The following is a 22,682-nucleotide window of genomic DNA, read 5'->3' on the forward strand; positions in this document are numbered from 1 at the left end:
TGCTGTTGTGAAGATATTAAGGGGTGGGACCATTAAGAGGCGATTAGGCCAAGAAGGCCCCACCGTCATAAATGGATTAATGTTGTTATGTTATTTTGAGGGTGGGTTGGTATAAAAGTGAGTTCTTCCCTCTCAGTCTGTTGGTCTCTTGCTCTTCACCTTCTGTCATGGGATACGACTGCATGAAGGCCCTCACCAGATACCAGCACTTTTGCCATGGGATACCACAGCATAAAGGCCCTCACCAGACACCAGCACTATGCTCTTGGACTTCTCAGTCTCCAGAACTGTAAGCCAAATATATTTCTGTTTATTATAAATTATCCAGTCGGTGGGATTCTGTTACAGCAATACAAAAGGAACTAAATACACTCTACAGGCAGTGACTACTCACTGTTTTTCCCGGATAACTGCTGGGCAAGGCACTGGCTTCAATGAAATACTTTCTCAGCAGATGTTTGCTGGGGTCAGGACTATCCAGTAAGATGTAGGAACAGAAATAGGCCCCATGCCGAAGCAGGAATATTGCAATGTCTTCATTCCCTAAAGGAACAAAACCAGAAAGCTAAAGGCATGCAGGTACAGAAAGTGTCATAGTTGTTGGAAGGGCAGACTCTGATATGTGGAATGGAAACTGAAAAGGTACTTGTGCTGGTTGGACTTCTCTATTTACTTCTCTTGATGCATCAAGTTCCCGTTAGTAGGAGAATTTCTGTGGGGCTTTGCCCTTTGGAGCGCCTCATACAACAGTCCCATTAGACACAGTCAGTCTCTGTCACTGAAATTCCCTTGCGGGGGCAAGTAAGGGGGAAATGAGGAAGGGTGCAGATATTTTGAAAAAGAAACACAGAACAGGAATTGCAAAAGTCTCCTCACAGAGGTAATTTGAGAGCCAAGAGTGAGAATAAAGACACAGTCCCACATCTGGAGGCTGAGATGGTTTGCATGGTCAGGGTTGACTCGGGGTAGTGGGGAAACCCACCTGACTTGATGGCCGCATACAGGGGCAAGCGCACGATGACTGGGAACTCATTCTTCCTGACAGCGTAGCTCTCTGGGTCAGCCCCGTGCGTCAGGACCAGGAGCTTCACAACCCCCAGGTGCCCTTGTTGGCAAGCCAAGGCCAGCATCCAGTTCAGCAGCCGCTGGGGACTGCAGGGACCTGGCAGGAGATGGCAGGACAAAGGGAAAGTACCACTGAAGGGTGCTACTTGCTCCCACTCTGCTCTTCTCTTAGATCATTAGTAACAATGGACTGGTCAAATAAAATGTGGTACATTTGCACCATGGAATACTATACAGCCATAAAAAAGAATGAGATCATGTCCTTTGCAGTAACATGGATGGAGTTGGAAGTGATTATCCTAAGTGAACTAACACAGGAACAGAAAACCAAATACTGCATGTTATCACTTATAAGGGGAAGCTAAACATTGAATGAACATGGACACAAAGAAGGGAACAACAGACACTGGGAACTACTTGAGGGCAGAAGGAGGAAAAAGGGTGAAGATTTAAAAACTACCTATTGGGTACTATGCTTATTACCCAGGTGACAAAATAATCTGCATACCAAACCCCAGCAACATGCAATTTACCCATGTAACAAACCTGCACACGTACCCCTGAACCTAAAGTAAAAGTTAAAAAAAAAAAATCCAGCTGTCCTGTTTCCAGCTGAAAGTTGCTTCTGTTGAGTTGATAGTGTTTTCTGGAATAGCCCCTCTGAATTGCATATGACATTTCCACACTTCATTCCCCCACCTGCTTGTCAGAAAATGCCAAGCAATGAAATGTAGGATTAAAAATGGCATATCCAGCTTGATCTTAGCCAAATAAAAAATGAATGTGTGGAAATAAGACTAGAAAGAACTACCCCAGTGTTGTGGTATTATCTCTGGGCTCTCCCCTGCCCTCACCCCTCCCCTAGAGTAACATTACATGCAGGAGTATGAACTTTGGAGACAGGCATTTTAGAGTTAAAATAATTTAGCTATGCAATTTTGGACACATTTCTTAATCTCTCTCTTAGTTTGGCTGTTGGTAAAATTGGAATAATAATACTCATCCTCCCAAGTTTAATGTGAGGACTACATCACAAAATGTGTGTCAAGTGCCTGGATCAATAAATCCTAACTCATTATGTTGTGTCATTGTATTATTAGAGTACTAACACTTTCCCACATTTTAAAATTATCTATAATATACATATATTACTTTCATGAATAATAATAATAAAAGCTTTGGTGAAAGAAATGGATCTGTCAGGCCTAAAACTGAGAATTTCTCCCCAAAAGAACTGCCTACTTAATTCCAGGATGAAATAACACTTAGCACATTGAGTTAACAGGGACAGTGTGGGCTGAAATGTTACAATATCTTCAAGTTCAAAATAGTGCAATATCTTCTGGGTCTAGTTGCCATGGAAAAATGACCTCATCTTCTGCATGGACATTTCCCAAATGCATCATAACACTGTCTCATTTCCAGAGGCACATAGTCTTAGGGATCAAAGTGCTCCCAAGTGAGGAGAGAGTGACCCTCTCCTTCATGACAGGACGTGAATGAAAGCAGGGTCAGGACGGCCCTGTTATTCACCAAAAAAAACATGTAGCATAGGACTGAGGCTGGAGCCAGTGCCAAATAAATATCCCTTCTTCTCCCTCTACTGTTAACCAGAATTAATTATTTGTAGGTATGTTAACAGAAAATAAGTGACCCCTAATTCACTTACACAAGAATATCTAGGTAAGAGAAACACAGTAACCATGCTAGTAACTTCTGTTGAGATGGGGATGTGTCAGTCTTTGGAGGCAGGCATTGTATTTCAGGACCATGATTTTAAGATGAGGAAACCAAAGCTCAGAGAGGAGGTTTGGAAATGTAGGAGATTGGTCAGAGTGGTGGGAAAAACTACAGTGAAAGGACGCAAACCTTCTGAAAGTTCAGAAGGTTCTGCAGAGCCCTGGGGGAAAATAGCTGAAGGCAGAGGGCAAGGAGTGTAGGGAAATGTAGCTTAAACAGGCTTATTTACTTATGGTGACCAGGAACTGACCTTTGATCATCTGCTGACTTGCCATTCCCTGAAAGGGGAACAATAAATGTTAATTACGTACAGGTTGTGCTCGCTCCAGGTTTTCGGCATTGTGCCTGCATTGAATAAAAGCAAGTAGCTCTAGCTTCTCCAGGCTGCTCTCTGGCCACTAGAGCCAGGCAGTCACCCAGCTGCTCTACACTGTATACCTGTGTCTGAGCACTCATTTCATCCATCAGCCAGGGTCTGCGGGACATACCCAGCAGGGAAACTTCCTGAAGGTCCCATAGTTGGTAAATAACAAGGTCAAGACTTAAACCTTGCTTTGTCTAAAATCAAAGGGTGCTCTCTTAACCACACAAAACCCCTACAGGTATTATCTACAGCCTAAGGCCAATGACACTCAGAGGAGCCCCTCTTCCTCCCTGCTCAGCTTCAGAGACTAGCAGTCACTTAACAACATGCTTCAAAGAATAAATCCCATCAACCTCTCATCCCTCTTCTTCTCAAACCCTCCTTTGTTCTCTAGCTGCTGCTTGTTTTTGCTTTTTGTTTGAGAGAGGGTCTCCTTCTATCTCAGCCTGGGGTATAGTAATGTGATCATAGCTGACTGCAGCCTCGGACTCCTGGGCTCAAGTCATTCTCCAACTTCAGCCTCCTGAGTACCTGGGAATATAGGGATGTGCCACCATGCCTGGTTAATTTAGATTTTTTTTTTTTTTGTAGAGACAGGGTCTCACTATGTTACTCAGGCTGGTCATGAACTCCTGGGCTCAAGTGATCTTCTTGCCTTGGCCTCCCAATGTGTTGGGATTACAGGCATGAGCCACCATGTCCGGCCTGACTCTTGTTTGTCTTCTTGTCTTAACTTACTCCTGACCATGGCTGACTTCCCTTCCAGCTTGGGAACTCCTTTGCAGGAAGTGCAGGGATGGTACACACTGTTTTTCCCATCTCTGCACTTTCTGCAAAGTCCACCACAATGGTCTGAAATCCTTCAGTCCTCGGCAGCTCTGCTCAGAGTTGAGCTGAAGACAGGATGCTCCTGGGAGCAGTTGAAAACCATGATGAGATTCAGCCATGCTTCCTGTTCTGCAAAAGCAGGCAGCCCAAGTCCTTCCCTCACTTGTCTGCCAAGTAAACTCCTATTCACTCTGCAAAGCCCAAGTCAGATGTCAGCCTCCCCTGGGAGACCCCATCCTGCATCCAGACAAACCTGCCCCCTGGTGTGCTCCCAGACCTCTGTGTAAAAATACTTCAACCTCAGCATAATTACATTGCACAACGTTACTCCTTTCTGCCTTAATTTCCCCTGCTTGGCCAGGAGGTACTAAAAGGCTGGGAAAATCTTTAAAAAAATTCTCTGTGTCTCTCAAGTGCTACAAAGTGCTCAGCACTTGGCAGTATTCAATAAATATTAGCTAACATTAGGTGACTGAGTCAACTGGCGTAGACTCTTCAGGGCTAGAACAGAGCTAATCTTGGGGCTCCCTGAAAAGAGGCAGGTCAGCCTTTGGCTCCTTAGGGGCACCCAAGCTCCTCTCTGCCCTCCTATGTCTTGTCTTAGTCTTCTCGTGGGCCCTAAAATTGCCCTGATTTCTGCCCATAATGTCATTCTGCCTTCAGACATATGAGGGGAACACCAGCTTGGAACCAGCTCTGAGCACAGATCTACCAAAGCACACAGCTGGAAACTCTCAAACAGGCTGCTATATAAGGGGTGAGGCCCAATGCAGAATGAAAAGAATGGGGCCTCTTGTTTAAAAATCATGGAACATTTTAAGATAGTGAGTACAGAGTATTAAACAAAATGTGGGCCCTTGTAGGTGCAGGGCCCTGGGCGACTGCATGTTCTCCCACCCAAGAGGTGGGCCCTGGCTCCCAAGCAAAATCCTAACTCCCAAAGACCACTGCTAGGGTGTGCCTCAACCTATAACTGTAGCGATGCCTGCCTAGACTGGTGCAGTGTTTCTGAGCTAAGACCACCACGGGAAATTACAGGAGACCAGGACATCTTGAGTTCACCAAAGAAAAAAATAGTTCCCATAAAAGCAACATAGTGTGGTACACAAATACAATGGAATATTATTCAGCTATCAAGTCACAAACAGGCATGGAGAAACCTTAAATGCATATTGCTATGGGAAAGAAGTGAGTTTGAAATGGCTACATACTGTGGGATTCCAACTAAAGCGATGTTCTGGAAAAGGCAAAGATACTAAAAAAGATCAGTAGTTGCCAGGGGCCAGGGGAGGGAGGGAGGGAGGGATGGGGCCAGGGGAGGGGTGGAGCACAGAGGATTTTTAGGGCAGTGAAACTGTTCTGTGTAATACTGTACTGATGGATACGTGTCATTATCCATTTGTCAAAACCAATGGGATCTACAACAGCAAGAATGAATTGCAATGTGAGCGATGGACTTTAGTTAATAAGAAGGTATCAATATTAGTTGATCAATTGTCGCAAATGTACCACACTAATGCAAAACAGAGTTATAGGGAAAACCGTGTGGAGGGAGTACGGTGGAGCTCACTTCTCTGAGCTTTGGTTTCCTCATTTTAAAACCACGGCCCTGAAATATAGCACCTGCCTCCTAAGACTGCTGCATCCCCATCTCAATACAAGTTACTAGTATGATTACTCTGTCTCTCTTACCTAGACATTCTAGTGTAAGTGAATTAGGGATCACCTGTTTTCTGTTAACATACCTTCAAATCATTAATTCTGGAACTCTATACACTCCAATCAATTTTTTCCATAAATCTAAAACTTCTCTAAAAAGACCAAGGTCTATTAATTATTTTTTTAAAAAGCAATGTTAATTACATTCTTTATGAAATATGGTGTTTGAGACTTTCTCTTATGAGTTCATGGGAGTGAGAGGTGGGATGTGGCTAGCAGGCAAGCTTCACTTTGTTTGGGTGTCAGTGGCCTGCCCTGGATTTCTTGATCTCATTATTGGTGAAAGCATGAAGAAGTAAACATTTTGGGGTGATGCCTAAGAAGAGGTGCCCTGAGACATGGTTAAGAGCTCATGCCCTGTGATTTACCTGGTAAGGACTCAAGCAATTCCTGCACAATGGCCGTGTGCCCAAAATACGCTGCTACCACGGCTGGGTTGTCATCCATGGGCTCGGTGGGCAGCTCCACCAGTCTCTCGCTGAGTAGATAGCGGACCATCTCCAGATCCCCATAGGCCGCTGGGATGCTCAGAAGCTGGCCCTGGCCAAAACAGAACAGGGCTCCAGTGAGATTGGCTCTATTAGGAACTGCCAAGAGAATTGACGTTAAGTGCTTCACCAGGTCCCGGGGCAGGGCTGGAGTTGTGTTGTCCAGAACGGCAGCACCTGCCAAGTGTGACTGGGCAGCACTTGAAATGTGGCTCCTCAGAAGTGAGAGGTGGAGAGTATAAAATCACATGTGAATTCAAAGACCTAGTACAGAAGGGTAAGCTAGCTTATGAATAATTTATGTTGATTACATGTTGAAACAATTATTTTAATATATTCATGTTAAATAAAAATAATATTAACATTTTATTTGTTTGTTTCTGTTTGCTCTTTTTTTTTTTGCCAGGGTCTCTCTCTGTTACCCAGGCTTGTTCACTGCAGCCTTGACCTCCCAGACTAAAGTGATCCTCCTGCCTCAGCTTCCTGAGTAGCTGGGACTGCAGGCATGTGCCACCACACCGGCTAATTTTTTTTTTTTTTTTTGTAGAGACCAGATCTTGCTATGTTGCTAGGGCTGGTCTTGACCTTCTGGGCTCAAGTGATCCTCCAACCAGAGTACCTGAGATTATAGGTGTGTGCTTGTTTACTGCTTTAATGTGGCTACTAGAAAATATGATATTATACATGTGGGTCTCATTTGCTGCTCTCGACTACCTGCTTCATGAGGAAGGGGATGGTGCGCATAGCCCCTTCTGGCATACAGCCAGAGCTCATTAACCACTTGGGACATGTTGAGTCAGTCCTGGGAAGAGGGAAGGCAACCAGGCTCTCTGAGGAACCATTCTGCAATTTATTCATAAATGGAATGTGACAGACCAGGGGACTTCACAGATCTGAATCCAGGGACAAAGATCCTCCAGCAGCATGCAGAGGGACTCTTGACTTGGTGGCCCAGAGGAAGGAAAGGATATGGTGGAAACTGGACCCAAACCTGAGTTCCTGCTCATTTCCAGTCCTTCCGGTATGTAAAGGTCCTATGTGGCAGGCCATGTATTAATACATCAACAAGAATGTGGAGGTTCAGAGAGGTTTCAGAGCTTGCCCGACATCACATAGCTAGTAAGTGGCTATCATAGACCAGTGTAAAAGTGGTCTTGACTTATCAAGAGCTCTCTGGGTCTGAGAAAAGGATACTCAGATGGCTGCTAGATTAGCATGTTAAGTGTTTGATTGCATTTCTGAAATGTCAAGTCCTTTGGCATCTGGTTGTCTCCTATGGGCTTGAACATCAGTGTGTTCAAGCGGGTAGATGGGGAGCCCCTATTGGAATGGGATGGCCAGTGCCTCCATCAACACTTATTGAGGATCTACTGTGTGTGAGAGGTGGGACGGTGCACTGAGGATGTCAGGGGCCATTTCTGGTCTCCACAGATTTACAATTAATTTGAGGAGGGGAGTATCCATAAACAGCCCCCAACAAGCACATTTGACTTGCTGAATAGTTTATAACACAAGTGTGTTTGGAGATCATTTTAGATGCGTTGGGTATGAATGGGTAAATGGAGCCCCCAGGAAAGGGAATGGACATTTATCAAAGCTCTCATCATGTGACAGATTCTGGACTGAGTACTTTATTCACATGGCTACATTCAATCCTCCCAACAGTCATGCCAGGAATGTGCCTGTATTTCTATGTTACAGAAGAGTAAATAAAAGCTTGCCCATGGTTAGGGAGTTTATCATCAGCAGAACTGCTCAGGGTTTGAACTGGGGTGTCTAGCTCTAAAGCCTAAGAGTCTCTGTTGCATTCAAGACTTCCTGGAAACATGGGACTTGGAGGAAGGCTCAGGTTCTGTAAGTGGAGTGAATGGGCTGGCAGTGGGATCTATGTCTGACAAGTGAGGAGAGGAACAGTCTAAGGGGCTGGGATCAGGTGAAGGACAGTAGACTCATATATTCAATACGATCAGAAAGAAAAGCCCACCCACCTGCCACTCTGCCGAGGGTGAGGCCCAGTAGCCCTGTCATTCCAGGAAAGCATTTGCATTATGGAGAAAAGCCACAGTGATTGATTAAATGCTTCACTGCACACAACTAACAGCTGTCTAGATTCAGTCGGTTAGAGGCTTAAAAGCCCCATCCTCTAGCAGTGGTAAGTGATGTCATAGGAGCCAGCCCAAGGCCAAGAGGGACCCAGACAGTGGGAAAGGTGAAAGCTGGCTTTCTGGCTGGAGTCTCCATAGTGAGTATTTTTAAAAATTCCAACAGCACAGAAAAGTATAAAGCAAGAAGTAGGCATCTCTCTCTGTCTTTACCTCCCAATTGCCCTCTGCAAAGGACACCTTCCAGAACATATTTGTTTATAGTACTCACAGGTAATCTCATATACAACTGAATGCTTTTTTCACTTAATTCATTATGACCTTTTAATCATCAATATAACACACCTGCACACCTGCAGAAAAGTGCAAATATTTTAAGTGTTCAGTTTCATGCAAGGCATTTGAATACACCCATGTAACTGGCCTCAGTCCAAAGACCAGGACATCACCTGTGCCCAGAAGCCCCCTTTGTTCCTTCTCGTCACTGCCCTATGGTGAGGAACCACTATACTGACTTCTGACATCGTAGATTAACTATTACCAGTTTTTAAGTGCTGTAAAAGTGGACTTATACTTCGGTTATTTTTTAACTTTTTGCTCTGAAATAATCAGAGATTCATGGGAAGTTACAAAGATAGTACTGAGAGGACCCTAGTATCCTTCATCCAGTTTCCCCCAATGGCAACATCTTACATAATTGTAGCAAGATACTTGATGTTAGTACAATGTGTGTATATGTTCTGCATTTTGTCACAGGTGTAGACTTGAGTAGCCACCACCACAATCAAGATACAAACCTGTTCCATCACCACAAAGGTCTCTGTCATGCCACGTACCCATGTTAGTCTCACTCATCCTCTTCCTCTTCACCATCTCTAACCCCTGACAAACACTAATCTCTTTCCACCTCTATAATTTTGTCATTTTGAGAATGTTACTTAAATGGAATCATAGAGAATATGATCTTTTGAGATTGGCTTTTTTTTTTTTTTTTTTTTAACTCAGCATAATGTCCTGAGATCCATCCGAGTTGTTGCATGTTTCAGGAGAGTGCCTTTGTATAGCTTAGTAGTACTCCATGTATGTTTAAGTATTCACTTACTGAGAGTCTTTGGTTGTATCCAGTTTTGGGTCATTACAAATAAAGTTTGTATGAAACATCATGAGCAAGTTTTTGTGTGCATGTAAGTTTCCTCTCTCTAGACTAAATGTTCAGGAGTTCAATTGCTGGTTCATAAGTGTATTTTTAGTTTTTTAAAGAAACTGACAAACTATTTTCCAGCATGATTGTACCATGTTACATTGTTGGTGGTAACACATTAGAGATACCCCTTCTCTGCATCCCAATCTGAATTTGATACTGTCACTATTTTTTATTTTTGCTGTTCATAAAGCTGTGTAATGACATCTTATTATTGCTCTAATTTTTATTTTCCTAATGGCTAATGATGTTAAACATCTTTTCATGTGCTTATTTGACATCTGTGTATCTTCCTCAGCGAAATGTCTCTTCACATATCTCATAAATTTTCTGTTTGGATTGTTTGCTTTTTAATGTTGAGTTTTGAGAGTTCTTTATATATTCTAGCTATGGAGTCCTTTGTCAGATAAGTGATTTGTAAATATTTCTCTCAGTCTGTAGCTTGTTTTTTTAGAATCACTGTCTTAGATATTTCTCAGAGAAAAGTTTTTACTCTTGGTGAGGTCCAGTTTACCAATTTTTCTTTCATAAATCATTTCTTTTATGGATTTTCTGTATAGATTGTCATGTGATCTACAAATAGAGACAGTTTATTTCTTTCATATCTGTGTGCCTTTTATTTCATTTCCTTGCCTTCTTGCATTGGCCAGAATTTCCAGCAATATATTAAATATATTGAATAGTATTTTTTAAATACAATGATATTATAGTTGCTCTTGAGTAGAACTTGCAGCATTATATTGAGAGTGGACATTCTTGCCTCGTTCCTGATCTTAGGGGAAAACAGTCTTCAACATCAAGAATGATGTTAGTTGTAGGTTTCTGTCAATATTCTTTATCCAATTGAGAAAGTTCCCTCCTATTCTTAATTTTCTAAGAGTTTTTGAGAAACATGGTATTGAATTTTGTCATTTTTTTTCTGTATCAATTGATATGATAAGGTAACTTCTCTTTTTTAGTTTATTAGTAAAGAGGATTACACTGATTGATGATTGAAACCGAACCAACTTTGCATCTCTGGAATAAACTCCACTTGGTCATGGCTTAGAATTCCTTTTACATATAGCGGAATTGTACTTGGTAATATTTTGTAAAGAATTTTTGCATCCACATTCATAATGGGCATTGGTCCATACTTTTTTTAACACTGTCTTTGGTTTTGGTGTTAGGGTAATACAGCCTTGATGAAAGTGTTAAAAAATGTTCCCTCTTCTATTTTCTAGAAGAGACTATGTAGAATTGGTATTAATTCTTTAAATGTTAGGTAGAATTATCCAGTGAAGCCATCTGGATCTGTAAATTTATTTTTGGGGGAAGTTTAAAATTATGAATTGAATTTTCTTAATAGTTAAAAGGTTATTCAAATTATGTATTTCCTATTAAGTTGTGGTAATTTCTACTTTTCAAGGATTTGTCCGTTTCATCTAAGTTATCCAATGTATGTGTTTAGAGCTATTCATAACGTCCCCTTATTATCTTTTTGATATCTGCAGGATCCGTAATGATGTTCTGTGTTTCCCTTCTGATGTTGGTAATTTTTGTCTTTTGGATGTTTTTCCCCTAAAGGCAATGTTTCTCTTTGACTACTTTCAAGGTTTTATTTTGTTTTGTCTTTAGTTTTAATAAGCTTGACTATGATGCACTTGGAATGGATTTCTCTGGGTATGTCCTGTTTGTTTTCAACTTCTTCAATCTGAGCATTTATGTCCTCTGCCAGTTTGAGAAGTTTTCAGCCATTGTCTCTTTGAGTTCTCCTTCAGTCTTGCCTTCTGTCTACTCTCCTGGGATTCTGATGACATGAATGTTAGATCTTCTGTTAAAATCCTCACATGTCCATGAGGTTCTGTTCATTTTTTCAGTCTATTTTCTTTTGTTTTGGCTTTATTTCCAGAGTGGGTAATTTCTACTGTTCTGCCTTCTCCCTGATTCTTTCTCCATTCTACAGTTGAACCCATTCATTGAGGTTTTTTTTTTTTTTTAATTTCAGGTATTGTACTTTTAAGTTCTAAAATTTTCATTTGGCTCTCCTCGTGTCTTTTATTTCTTTGCTGAAACTTTCTATTATTCCATTTGTTTCAAGTATATTTATAATTGCCCACAGAAGCATTTTTATGATGACTACCTTAAAATCCTTGTTAGATAATTCTAGCGTTGGAGTCATCCTGCTCCTGGCCTCTCTTGGTCATCTTGTCTCAGTGAGTTTGCGATCTTTCTGGTTCTTGGTAATTATAAGTAATTTTTTTTATGGCTTGGATATTTGGAGCATTATGTTTTAAGACTCTGGATCTTACTTCAATCTTGTGTTTTGGCAGGCCTCCTCTGATGCCGCTCTGGTGGGTAAACAGGGATGCCCCCTCAATGCTGCCTGGTGGGGTGGAAATCTGGGGGCTATACTTATAATCAGTTGACCACCAGTAAGCAGGGGCTCCTTGTTATTGCTGGGCAGAGTTGGGACTTGAGATTCTCCTCCAGGCCTGCTTCAATTCTACCCTAGTTAGATGGGGAACGCATGTCTCATTACTGCCAGGCTGGGTGGGATGTTGTCATCACCTGGTGGGGATTAGCACCCCAGCTCCTCACAGCCTTCTCTGACACCCTGGGGTGGGGATGATTGAGGTGCCTGTTACAGCCTGGCAAGGGTGGAACTCTAGGCTCTCCACCTGGCCTTTGCTGGTGAGAGGTAGGGCCGGTCTGCAAGTATATTTCTGCGGTGTTTGGCCGAAGGGGGTTTGGTGATTGCCTACAAGTTTCCTGCCTGGCTTTGCTGTGCCTTTCCTGGTGCTTTGGTTAGAGAGAGCAGGCTTTCCTTGGATTTTTTTTTTTTTTTTCTCTGTGCCAGTTTGTGTTTCTGGATTGCCAACTTCCTCAGTATCTGGTTTGGGACGTATGAGATAAAAATAAAACCCAAAAACGTACTACTGTGATTTCCTTGAGTACTGAGACCACCAGCTAGTCTGCCTTCTTTTCTCCACCTTTCAGAATCCTACGTTTGTTTTACATGTAACGTCTAGAGCTTTAATGCACTTAGTGAGAAGAAGAGGGCAAAGTAAACAACCTCCATGTTCCCTCCATCTTCCCGGAAGCAGAAGTTCTGCACTTATTACATTAAGTTACACTGGAGTTCTTTCAAAACAGCTGCTAGAGATTATTTTGTCCTTTTGGAGTGCTGTGTGGTATTCTAGGACCTGGACAGACTGAGATTTCTGTAGCAGCCTTCTCCTGTGGATGGAACAGTTAGGCGGTTTTCAAGGTTGTGCTATCTTAAACACAACTTGAGTGAACATCCTTTCACATACAACTTGGTAATTTTTTTTTCAAGTAAATCTGTAGAGGTAAGTTCCTAGCAGTAGTTTTGCTGGGTCAAATATGATGAAATTTGAAAATCTGATAAGCATTTTCAGATGGCCTTCCAAAGAGGCTGCACATATTCCTAGTATATTCCTAGTAGCATTGAATAAAGGTGTGTAAGTTCCCATAGCCTTCCTTCTGATTTTTATCAAACTTTAAGGTGTCAATCTGATTAACTTAAAAATGTTGTTTCATTTTTGTTTAATTTACCTTTCTATAAGCTTTAACAAAGTTGAATAACTTTACATATGTGTACCATCCATCTGAATATTGTTCAGGTGTGTGTGTATCTATTTGCCTATTCATATCCTTAGTCATTTTCATTCCAGATACTGTTCTCACCTACTCTTGGTATTGAGGTTGTATTAGCTTCATCAAAGGAACAGGGGAGGGGAGTGCACCCTCTTTTTCTATTTTCTGGACCAGTGATTTTATTATTTGGTAGAACACACCAGTAAAACCATGTAGACCTAGAATTTGTTTTGTCAGAAGGTTTTACATGATTGATTTATTTCCTTAATGGTTGAAAGACTATTCATGCTTTCTGTTTCTTTTTAAAGTTAAATTTTTATTTTTATTTGTTCATTTCATCTAAATTTTTGAGTGTTTTAACATAAACTTGCTCATATACATTCTGTTATTATGTTTTTAATGCTTGTATAAACTGTCGTGAAAGTCTCTTTTATATTCCTGATTTATCTATTTCTTCTTTTTCATCTTTTACTCTCACCAGAGATTTTCCATTTTATTAATCTCTTCAAAGAACCAATTTTTGATTTGGTGGTCATTTCTACTTCTTTCTACTTTGCTTTCTATTTCAAAACTTTCAAATTATTTTTACAGTTTCATGCCTTCTACTTTCTTTACCTTTATTTTGCTGCTTCCATGTCCTGTTGTCCTTTTGAAAATTATATTATTATTTCATATTGACTTATAAAAGCTCTTTGTCAATGAAGGATATTAGCCATATGCCTTCTCCTTTTGCATCAATCCTTGACTCTTAATTATGGTATTTTTTGGAACTATAATTTTACATTTTTATGAAAACACAGATGTATCTATCCTTTTCCTCACTGTCTTCTTAAAGTCCAATCAGCTGGGATTTCATCAGTGCTGTATTCAGCGGAGGGGCAGCTTTCTAGGAACCTTTTCGATTTTGAGTTGCCACTGTCCATGATGCTACAGAGAAGAGACCCACACCCAGGACTTTGTTTTCCTTTATTCAAATATTGGCCAGAGTGCCCTTTCCCAAATTATGATGCCACTCCCTTTAACAGCTTTTCCACGCTCAGGATGAAATCACATCCCCCTTGGCTCTTGGGCCCCTCCATGATCATCTTCCCCCATCAGCATCTCCTGCTGCTGCCACATCCCTGAATCTGCACAGCTCTGAAATGAGCCACTATCTCTGGCTGCTTGGCCACTTGGCAGGGATGCCAGGCTGTGTTTGCTGCACAGCTCTTCCCTGCTTGAGGCCACTGGTGTCCACCTGAAGAGCCCACAGCTCTGACCTGCTCATGTGCACAGCGCAGCTCTCCCTGTGCAGAACAATGGTCCTTTGCTATATCCACCATGAATTCCTAATCAGAGGGATTTCAAATGCCTTCCTTCTGCTTAACAATTCCCAAGCATGCTGTACTGCCCCTCTCCCAATCTCTTACACTTCTGAGAACAGGTTGGAGTTTTAGGAATTGAATGAATTCTAACTATCAATTAAATGGAGACATGTTAAACCTGTCCTAATCAAAGTAATGCAAATAAAACATCCTTAAGGTATTTTCATGATAATAACCAATAAGAATCTCCCACAAGGGCAAAAAACGTGGTAAGGGCCCACTCCAATTGTTGCTGGCAGGGTTAATCTGTAGAAGATTTTTGGAAAACAGCTTGGCATGTACTCCAAAACTTTAAAAGTCCTCATATCCACATTCTCAATCCCCGCACATCTATGCTAAGAAAATAACATTACAATAAGAAAAGAATTCGGCAAAAACATTCAATAGAGCATCATTTATATTAGTAAGAAATGAGAAGCAATCCACATATCCAACCAAGATAAATAGCCGGGTGAACACATTCCCTGTAGATGGAATGTCATGTATCCATTGAAGGAGACGCCTATAAGGAATTTTTAATCATCTGGAAAATTATTAAAATAATATTATAAAAGTACAAGCAGCAGCTGCATAACCATATATGCAATCTGGTGGCATCTATATTAGAAACAACAACAACAACAACAACAACAACAACAACAATGTATGCTCAGATCGGCAGGCTGGAAGAAAATACAGCAAAACCATTAAGTGGGTTTTAGGATGTATTAGAAATTTGGTTACTTTTTTGTCCCATTTTTCCTACTTTTATGTATTTTCTACATTTTATTTTTCCAGCATGTGCTACTTTTTATAATGACAAAAAGCGTAAAAGAATACAGTAGGTTAAGTCTCTGGGTGGCATTTTGTTCTTTACATTTAAGTGACCCCACCCCTGTCCCTCAAAGCCCTCCCATGAAAAGGTGGCAGGGGCCTGCTTAGGTGATAGCAGACTGAGAAGTCAATTGGAAAGGAAAGGCGCCCACAAGTTTATATGCAAAATGAGGCATCTCCAGAACACAGTAAGAATGCTCATTACAGTTATGACAAGAACGAGAAAATCATCTGAGCGGTCACCTTCCTCCAGCCCAGGACTGCATTGGTGGCCGCAGGGGCAGGCACTCCCCCTACCTTTTCCAGCTGGGACGTGCACTGGTCGCAGGCCTCCTTGAGCAGGTCCCGGGCGCCGCCACGGTCTCCCTGCCTGTACGCGGCGCGAATGCCTTCCGTCCTCGGGGACTGCGCTGTAGGGTCACCGCCTGGCGTGGACGGTTTGCTGCCCATGTCCCCAGCACCTGCGTGGGAGGAAGCGCCACACAGCGTCACCGTCAACTGCCTGCGTGCTCTTGAGAATCATCGTAGAACACAGCAGAGGGATGTGCGGTCCATTGCACGATCGTGGGGGCTTCAGGAAGAGAAAGGCATGGCCCTGCAATGCTCCCTGCACTCGCCACCCCGCGACCTGCAACCCTGCCTCAGAGCCCTCCCGGGGCTGGTGCGAAGCGGGCTGTCTGCGAAGGCACCGGGCAGCGAGCACAGCTAGGAGGATTCTGCAGTGAGACTGCCACCTGGAGCCCTTCCAGGGCACTGGGGACAGCTGCCTGCGGGGGAGCAGCCGGGCTGACCTCACCGACAGCAGCGGAGGAGCAGGGGCTTTGGCGAGAGAGCTGGAGGTCTCAGCCAAACTGTCCCGCTGCTGTGCCCACAGGGGATAGAGTATTTAGTGATGGAAGAAAGACAGGCCAACTCCTGGGAGTGTGGAGATCTGGACACTTTCCCTGCCTGCCTAGAAAACCCCACGAAGGGCGTGGGATTTAGAATCAGCAGCCCTCACTCCAGACCTGCTCTTGCACAAACGCGCTGCGTAACAATCTGGGACAACCCCCGAAACACTGGGCCTCGGGTCGCGCTGGTTCACCAGAGCACTGGGCTGCTCCAGGTCATCTGAGCACCTGGTGCCACTCGGGAGGAGAGGCCAGCCTTGCGGGAGGCCACGATCCAGCACCCGGGCCATTCAACAAAAGCGACAGTCATTTACTGAGCGGCCATGATGGGCCGAGCACTCGCTGGGTGCAGAAGGAGCAGAGGGAAACGACGGCGGCCTTTTGCCCTCCCTGAGCTTCCACTCTAGAACTAGAAGGGGTTCACAGTGAGGGTCTGTGGACCCCAAAAGGCTAACAGGCTTCTAAAGTTTCCTGAACATCCTAAAATTGTACACAAAACTGGATGTGTGTGTGTACATTTTTCCAAGGACAAAATTCAAAACTTCTACCAGATTTCCAAAGAGGTTAGGGAACAACAGTAAAAAGCTTTCTCTCCATAGATATTACAGAAAAGACCGCAATGGATGAGGAGTTAAATTCTGATTGCGTGGAGTGACAGCAGAAATAGGTAAAGAATACTGTTGTGAAAGGCGATCATGCAAATTGGATTATTGTTTTTACACCCAACTAAAACAGAGCTGAGAAGCCAAGAAGAAAAAGCACTCCGGGCATGTAACATTACTCCAAAAATATAATTCTCTACAAGTCCGACTACTAAAAATGTCTACTACAACTAAAACCAGTTTTATCTAATAACTACTAAAACGACTCTAAAACTAGCTTTACCTACAACTGTCACTCACCCATCATAACTTGCCAACTCTCCAAAATCTTGCTAATACTAATACATTTTCTTGTAAAACACCCCTAACATTTCTCCTTTTTATTACAAAACTGTCAACTTTCTCTTTATTCTTCAAACATATCAACACACTCTCTCTCTCTCTTTCTCTATATATATATGTATCATAAATTACAATTCTTATATCCCAATAAAATATTATATTTTAAAATTCTTTTCAGGCTGGGCATGATGGCTCACGCCTGTAATCCCAGTACTTTGGGAGTCTGAGGCAGGCAGATTACTTGAGGTCAAGAGTTTGAGACCAGCCTGGCCAACATGGTGAAACCTCGTCTCTATTAAAAACACAAAAATTAGCTGGGCGTGGTGGCATGCACCTGTAATCCCAGCTACTTAGGTGGCTGAGGCACGAGGATCACTTGAACCCAGGAGCCTGAGGTTGCAGTGAGCTGAGATCACACCACTGCACTCCAGACTGGGTGACAGAGTGAAACTCTGTCTAAAAAAAAAAAAAAAAAAATTCTCTTTTCATTTGCAACAGCATGGATGGAACCGGAAGTCATTATCTTAAGTGTAATAAGCAGGCACAAAAAGACAAATATCGCATGTTCTCACTTATTTGTGGGAGCTAAAAATTTGATCACATGGAGGAAGAGAGTGGAAAAATGGGAAAAACAAATCACAGAGACTGGGAAGGGTGAGTGTGGGAGCAGGGAGGATGAACAAAAGTGGGTTAAAGGGTACAAGCATACAGTAAGAAGGAATAAATTCAATGTTTGACAGCAGAGTAGGGTGACTATAGTTAACAAAAATGTACTGTATTCAGGTGATAGACACCCTAAATGCCCTGACTGGATCACTATGCACTATATACACATAACAAAATGTCACTTACACCCCACAAATTTGTACAAATAAAAAATAAAAATTTATCTGTATATTTTTATTTTGACTTCAACACAATCATTCTTGGCCAAGTTCACACAGCCAGTAGAGGTAAACTGGGACAGAAGTTTGGTCTCCCAGCTCTCAGGCTAAACCCACCCCATCTTTGTGCTGCCTCTCTGAAGGGATGAATAAAACAGGCTTTGGACTGATTTTCTTCTTTTTTCTTTTTTTTTTTTTGAGACACAGTTTCACTCTGCCTCCCAGACTGGTGTGCAGTGGCACGATATCGGCTCACTGCAATCTCCACCTCCTGGGTTCAAGTGATTCTCACGTCTCAACCTCCTGAGTAGCTGGGATTACAGGTGCACGCCACCAAGTCTGGCTAATTTTTGTATTTTTAGTAGAGACAGGGTTTCACCATGTTGGCCAGGCTAGTCTCAAACTCTCGACTTCAAGTGATCCACCCACCTCAACCTCTCAAAGTGCTGGGATTACAGGCGTGAGCCACTGTGCCTGGCCTTGTTTTTCTTCTTAAATGTAAATGCATAGCACGGTTGGCTCACAGACATACACCTCACAAAAATGAATCACATAATCGCAGCTAACATTTGAAAAATTGAAAAAGTAGTTTAGGATAGTATAAAATTACATTCTTAGAAAAAAATGTAATAAAAGATTGGCAAGATCTGTATGCTGAAAACATAAAACATTGCTGAGAGAAATTGAACAAGACCTAAATAAGTGGGAAGACATCCATCTTCATGTATTAGAAGCCTTAGTACTGTTAAGATGTCAGTTCTCTTTGATTTTATCTATAGATTCAATTTAATCCCAACTATGATTCCAATAGGGTCATTTTTTGGGGAAAGAAATTGACAATCTGATTCTTAAGTTTATATGGCAATTTGAAAGACCTAGAATAGCCAAAGCAATCTTGAAAATGAAGAGAGTTGGAGAATGTACACTACTGATTTCAAGACTTTGGCAGGATGGAGTTGGAAGCCATTATCCTTCCAAAAAACAAACTACAAAGCTATAGTAATCAAGACAGTATGGTACTGGGTATAGACAAATGGCTCCAAGGGACAGAATAGAGGGTTGAAAAATAGACCTGTGCTTGTACATCCAATTGATTTTTGACAAGGGAGCCAAAGCAGTACAATGGGAAAAGCAAAGTCTTTTCAGTAAATAGTGCTGGAGCAACTGGACACCCTCATTTAATAAAAAGCAGTGACCCCTACTTTTCACCATACACAAATATTATCTTGAGATGGCATACACATGTTCATTACAGCACTATTTACAATAGCAAAGTCATAGAATCAACCCAAATGCCCATCAGTGATAGATCGGATAAAGAAAATGTGGTGGCTGGGTGTGGTGGCTCACGCCTATAATCCCAGCACTTTGGGAGGCCAAGGCAGTTGGATCACCTGAGGCCAGGAGTTCAAGACCAGCCAGGCGAACATGGTGAAACCCCGTCTCTACTAAAAATACAAAAAATTAGCCCGGTGTCATGGTGGGCACCTGTAATCTCAGCTGTTACGAAGGCTGAGGCAGGAGAATTGTTTGAACCTGGGAGGCAGAGGTTGCAGTGAGCCGAGGTAGCACCACTGTGATCCAGCCTAGTCAACAAGAGCAAAACTCTGTCTCAAAAAAAAAAAGAAAAAAAGAAAAAGAAAATGTGGTACATATACACCATAGGATACTATGCAGTCATAAAAAGGAATAAGATTATCTCTTTGCAGGGACATGGATGAAGTTGGAAGCCATTATCCTCAGCAAACTAACACAGGAACAGAAAACCACATACCACATGTTCTCACTTATAAGTGGGAGCTGATTGATGAGAACACATGGACACACGAGGGGAACAACACACACTGGGCACCTGTGGTGAGGGAGGGTGGGGAAAGAGCATAAGGAAGAACGGCTAATGGATGCTGGGCTTAATACCTGGGTGATGGGATGATCTGTTCAGTAAATCCCCATGGCACATGTTTACCTATGCAACAAACCAGCACATCCTGCTCATGTACCTCTGAACTTGAAAAAAAGTTTAAAAAAAAGAAAAAATAATTGAGATGAATCATGGACATAAACATAAAGGCTAAAACTATGAAGCTTCTAGGAAATCATACGGGAGACTATCTTCATGACTTGAGGGTAAGCAAAGGTTTCTTACATGGGACACAGAAAACAATTACCAGGAAAGGAAAAATTGCTAAATTAGGCTTCATCAAAATTTAAAACTTCTGCTCCTCAAAAGATACCATTTAAAGTTAAATAGGCAAATTATAGACCACAATAACATATTTTCAAAACATATCTGAAAATGAATGGTATCTACAATATAAAAACTCACATAACTCCATAACAAAAAGACAAACAATCCAGTTGAAAATGAGCAGGCTGGGCAAGGTGGCTCACAACAAAGTAATCCCAGCATTTTGGAAGGTCAAGGTGGTGGATCCATTGAGCCTAGGAGTTTGAGACCAGTGTGGGAAACATACAGACCCTGTCTCTAACAAAAAATTTTAAAAATTAGCTGGGCATGGTGGTGCACACCTGTAGTCCCAGTTACTCAGGAAGCTGAGAGGTGGGAGGATGGCTTGAGCCCAGGAGGTCAAGGCTTCAATGAGCTGTGATTGCACCACTGCACTCCACTGGCCTCGGTGACAGAGCAAGACCCTGCCTCAAAAAAAAAAAACAAAACAGAAGGAAGGAAGGAAGGAAGGAGCAAGGGAAGGGAAGGGAGAAAGAAAGAAAGAGAGAAAGAGAGAACGAAAGAGAGAGGGTAAAGATTTGAACAGCAAAAAATATTCAAAAAGCTCAATGTCATTGGTCATCAGGGATATGCAAATTAAAACCACGATGAGATACCACTATGCTCTCACCAGAATAGCTAAAATTGTAAGACCAACACTACTTGATGAGGAAATGGAGCAACCAGAATGTTCATACCTTATTGGTTAGAGTGCAAAATGGTCCAATCACTTTGGAAACAGGTCTGGTGGTTTCTTATAAAACTAAATGTATACCTACCCTGTGACACAAAATTCCATTCTTATCTACCCAAGATAAATATGTCAAAAAAGGTATCCAAGAATGTTCATAGCAGCCTTATTCATATTTCCAAACTGTAAATAGCCCAAGTATCCATCCACAGGAGAATGAATAAACAAACTGTGGTACGGTAACTACTCAACAATAATAAGGAAGGACCGATTGATGTGTGAAAAGACTGATAGCAATCTCAAAAAAGATGCTGAGTGAAAGAAACTTTGTACAAAAATGATTCCATTTATATGCTGTTCTAAGGTACAGCGAATAAAAAGTCAGAAGAGTGGATCGTGGGCACAGGGTAGACAGCGAGTTTTACCGTGGATGGGGCATAAGGACATTAGTTTGGTGGTTCTATATCTCACTGGAGTTTTCATTACACAGTTGCTGTATTTGTCAAAACTTATCAAGCAGTCCATTTAAGATATGTGTATCTTACTTTATATATATTTTACCTAAAAAAACTACAAACAATACTGAACCTTAGTCCATACTATGCATGCTACAGTATTTAAGAGTGAAGTGTACTGATGTTTGCAATATGCTTTGAAATGCATTAAAAATGAGCGAACAGTTGGATAGAAAGGTAAGAGAGAAATTTTGGAAGTGTTAATGGTGCGACCTGAGTGGTATGCATATGACTATAGATGGTTCAATTCTTTCAACTTTAGTGTATGTTTGAAATTTTTCATAACAAAATGTTGGGAGAAAAGGTGAGTCCTAATGTCTATACTCTAAATGCAAGGCTTACCATATGACACAAGGTATAAACTCTTGCCACCAAAGCTGAAAAATCCTGCTCTGTAGAAAGGCAAAGGCAAGCTGCTTACAGAGCAAAGGCCCTAATACCAATCCAGGGTCTTTACAACTCACGCTAAGCCATGACTTGTTCCATTTCAAAGGCAATCATTCTGAAAATCCAAGTAAATGGATGACCATCACACACAATCTGTATCATTCCTGAGATGCCAACACAGAATTGCTGTGTCTGAGTGGAGATTATTGTGTCTTGGCTGTGTGCTTTTGAAAAGAGGAATCGGGAAAAGGCTTGGTGTGTAAGCGGTTATACATGTGAATAAGGCAGCTTCACTTCCCAACACACATTAAGAGTCACCATTAATTATTTACAGGCAGAGCCCCTGAGATATCTGAGAGCAGGCCAGAGGGAGAAAGGCCATTAGCAGGGCACAGAAGGAGTAGAATCAACTACAGTCATCCCTCAGATGGGAGCACTTAATTATGTCATTGCTTGTCTTTCAGAATTAAACAAATACCCGCTTATCTAGTAAAAGACATGTACAGGCATGTGTATGTGTGAATGCACAAGCAGGTATGAAGTAGCCTCTTCTGTCCATGTTAGGAACATACATACAAACAGCTAAACCTTTAAGCCCAAGTTAAGGGACATTGTGAAGGTGGAACTTTTAACGGACATTGTGAAGGTGGAACTTAGGGCGTATGTAGGCCATAAGGTGCCTGTGAGATTACAGGGTGATTTAACTTGATTTTTCAATCATGCCTTGTGTGTGGAGTAAATGATGTAATACGAATCTGGAACCTGCTCAGTTCTCTTTACATTATTAAAATGTTGTGGTGTTTATCTGTTTTGACTCTGACTTTCTTAAGTTGCAGGGGTGACACCATATCCACTCTCAC

At 41.9% G+C, this 22,682-nt stretch overlaps 1 protein-coding gene across 5 annotated transcripts in view; it reads right to left on the minus strand.

The window, feature by feature from the left end:
* Positions 1-22,682, minus strand: part of LRRK1 (leucine rich repeat kinase 1) — a 149,787-nt gene that overhangs the window by 78,134 nt on the left and 48,971 nt on the right. For 4 of the 5 annotated variants that reach the window (XM_031668292.1, XM_009211002.4, XM_017960966.3 and 1 more), the window contains 4 exons: positions 15,582-15,745; positions 6,085-6,256; positions 983-1,162; positions 395-543 (listed from right to left, as the gene is read on the minus strand). In XM_031668292.1, coding sequence (XP_031524152.1) covers positions 395-543; positions 983-1,162; positions 6,085-6,256; positions 15,582-15,745 — 665 coding nt within the window. The remainder of the gene's footprint in view (positions 1-394; positions 544-982; positions 1,163-6,084; positions 6,257-15,581; positions 15,746-22,682) is intronic. The other variant, XM_021940913.2, reaches the window with a different exon arrangement.

Source organism: Papio anubis, chromosome 7, assembly GCF_008728515.1.
Source record: "Papio anubis isolate 15944 chromosome 7, Panubis1.0, whole genome shotgun sequence".
In the NCBI taxonomy this organism is placed as follows: domain Eukaryota; kingdom Metazoa; phylum Chordata; class Mammalia; order Primates; family Cercopithecidae; genus Papio; species Papio anubis.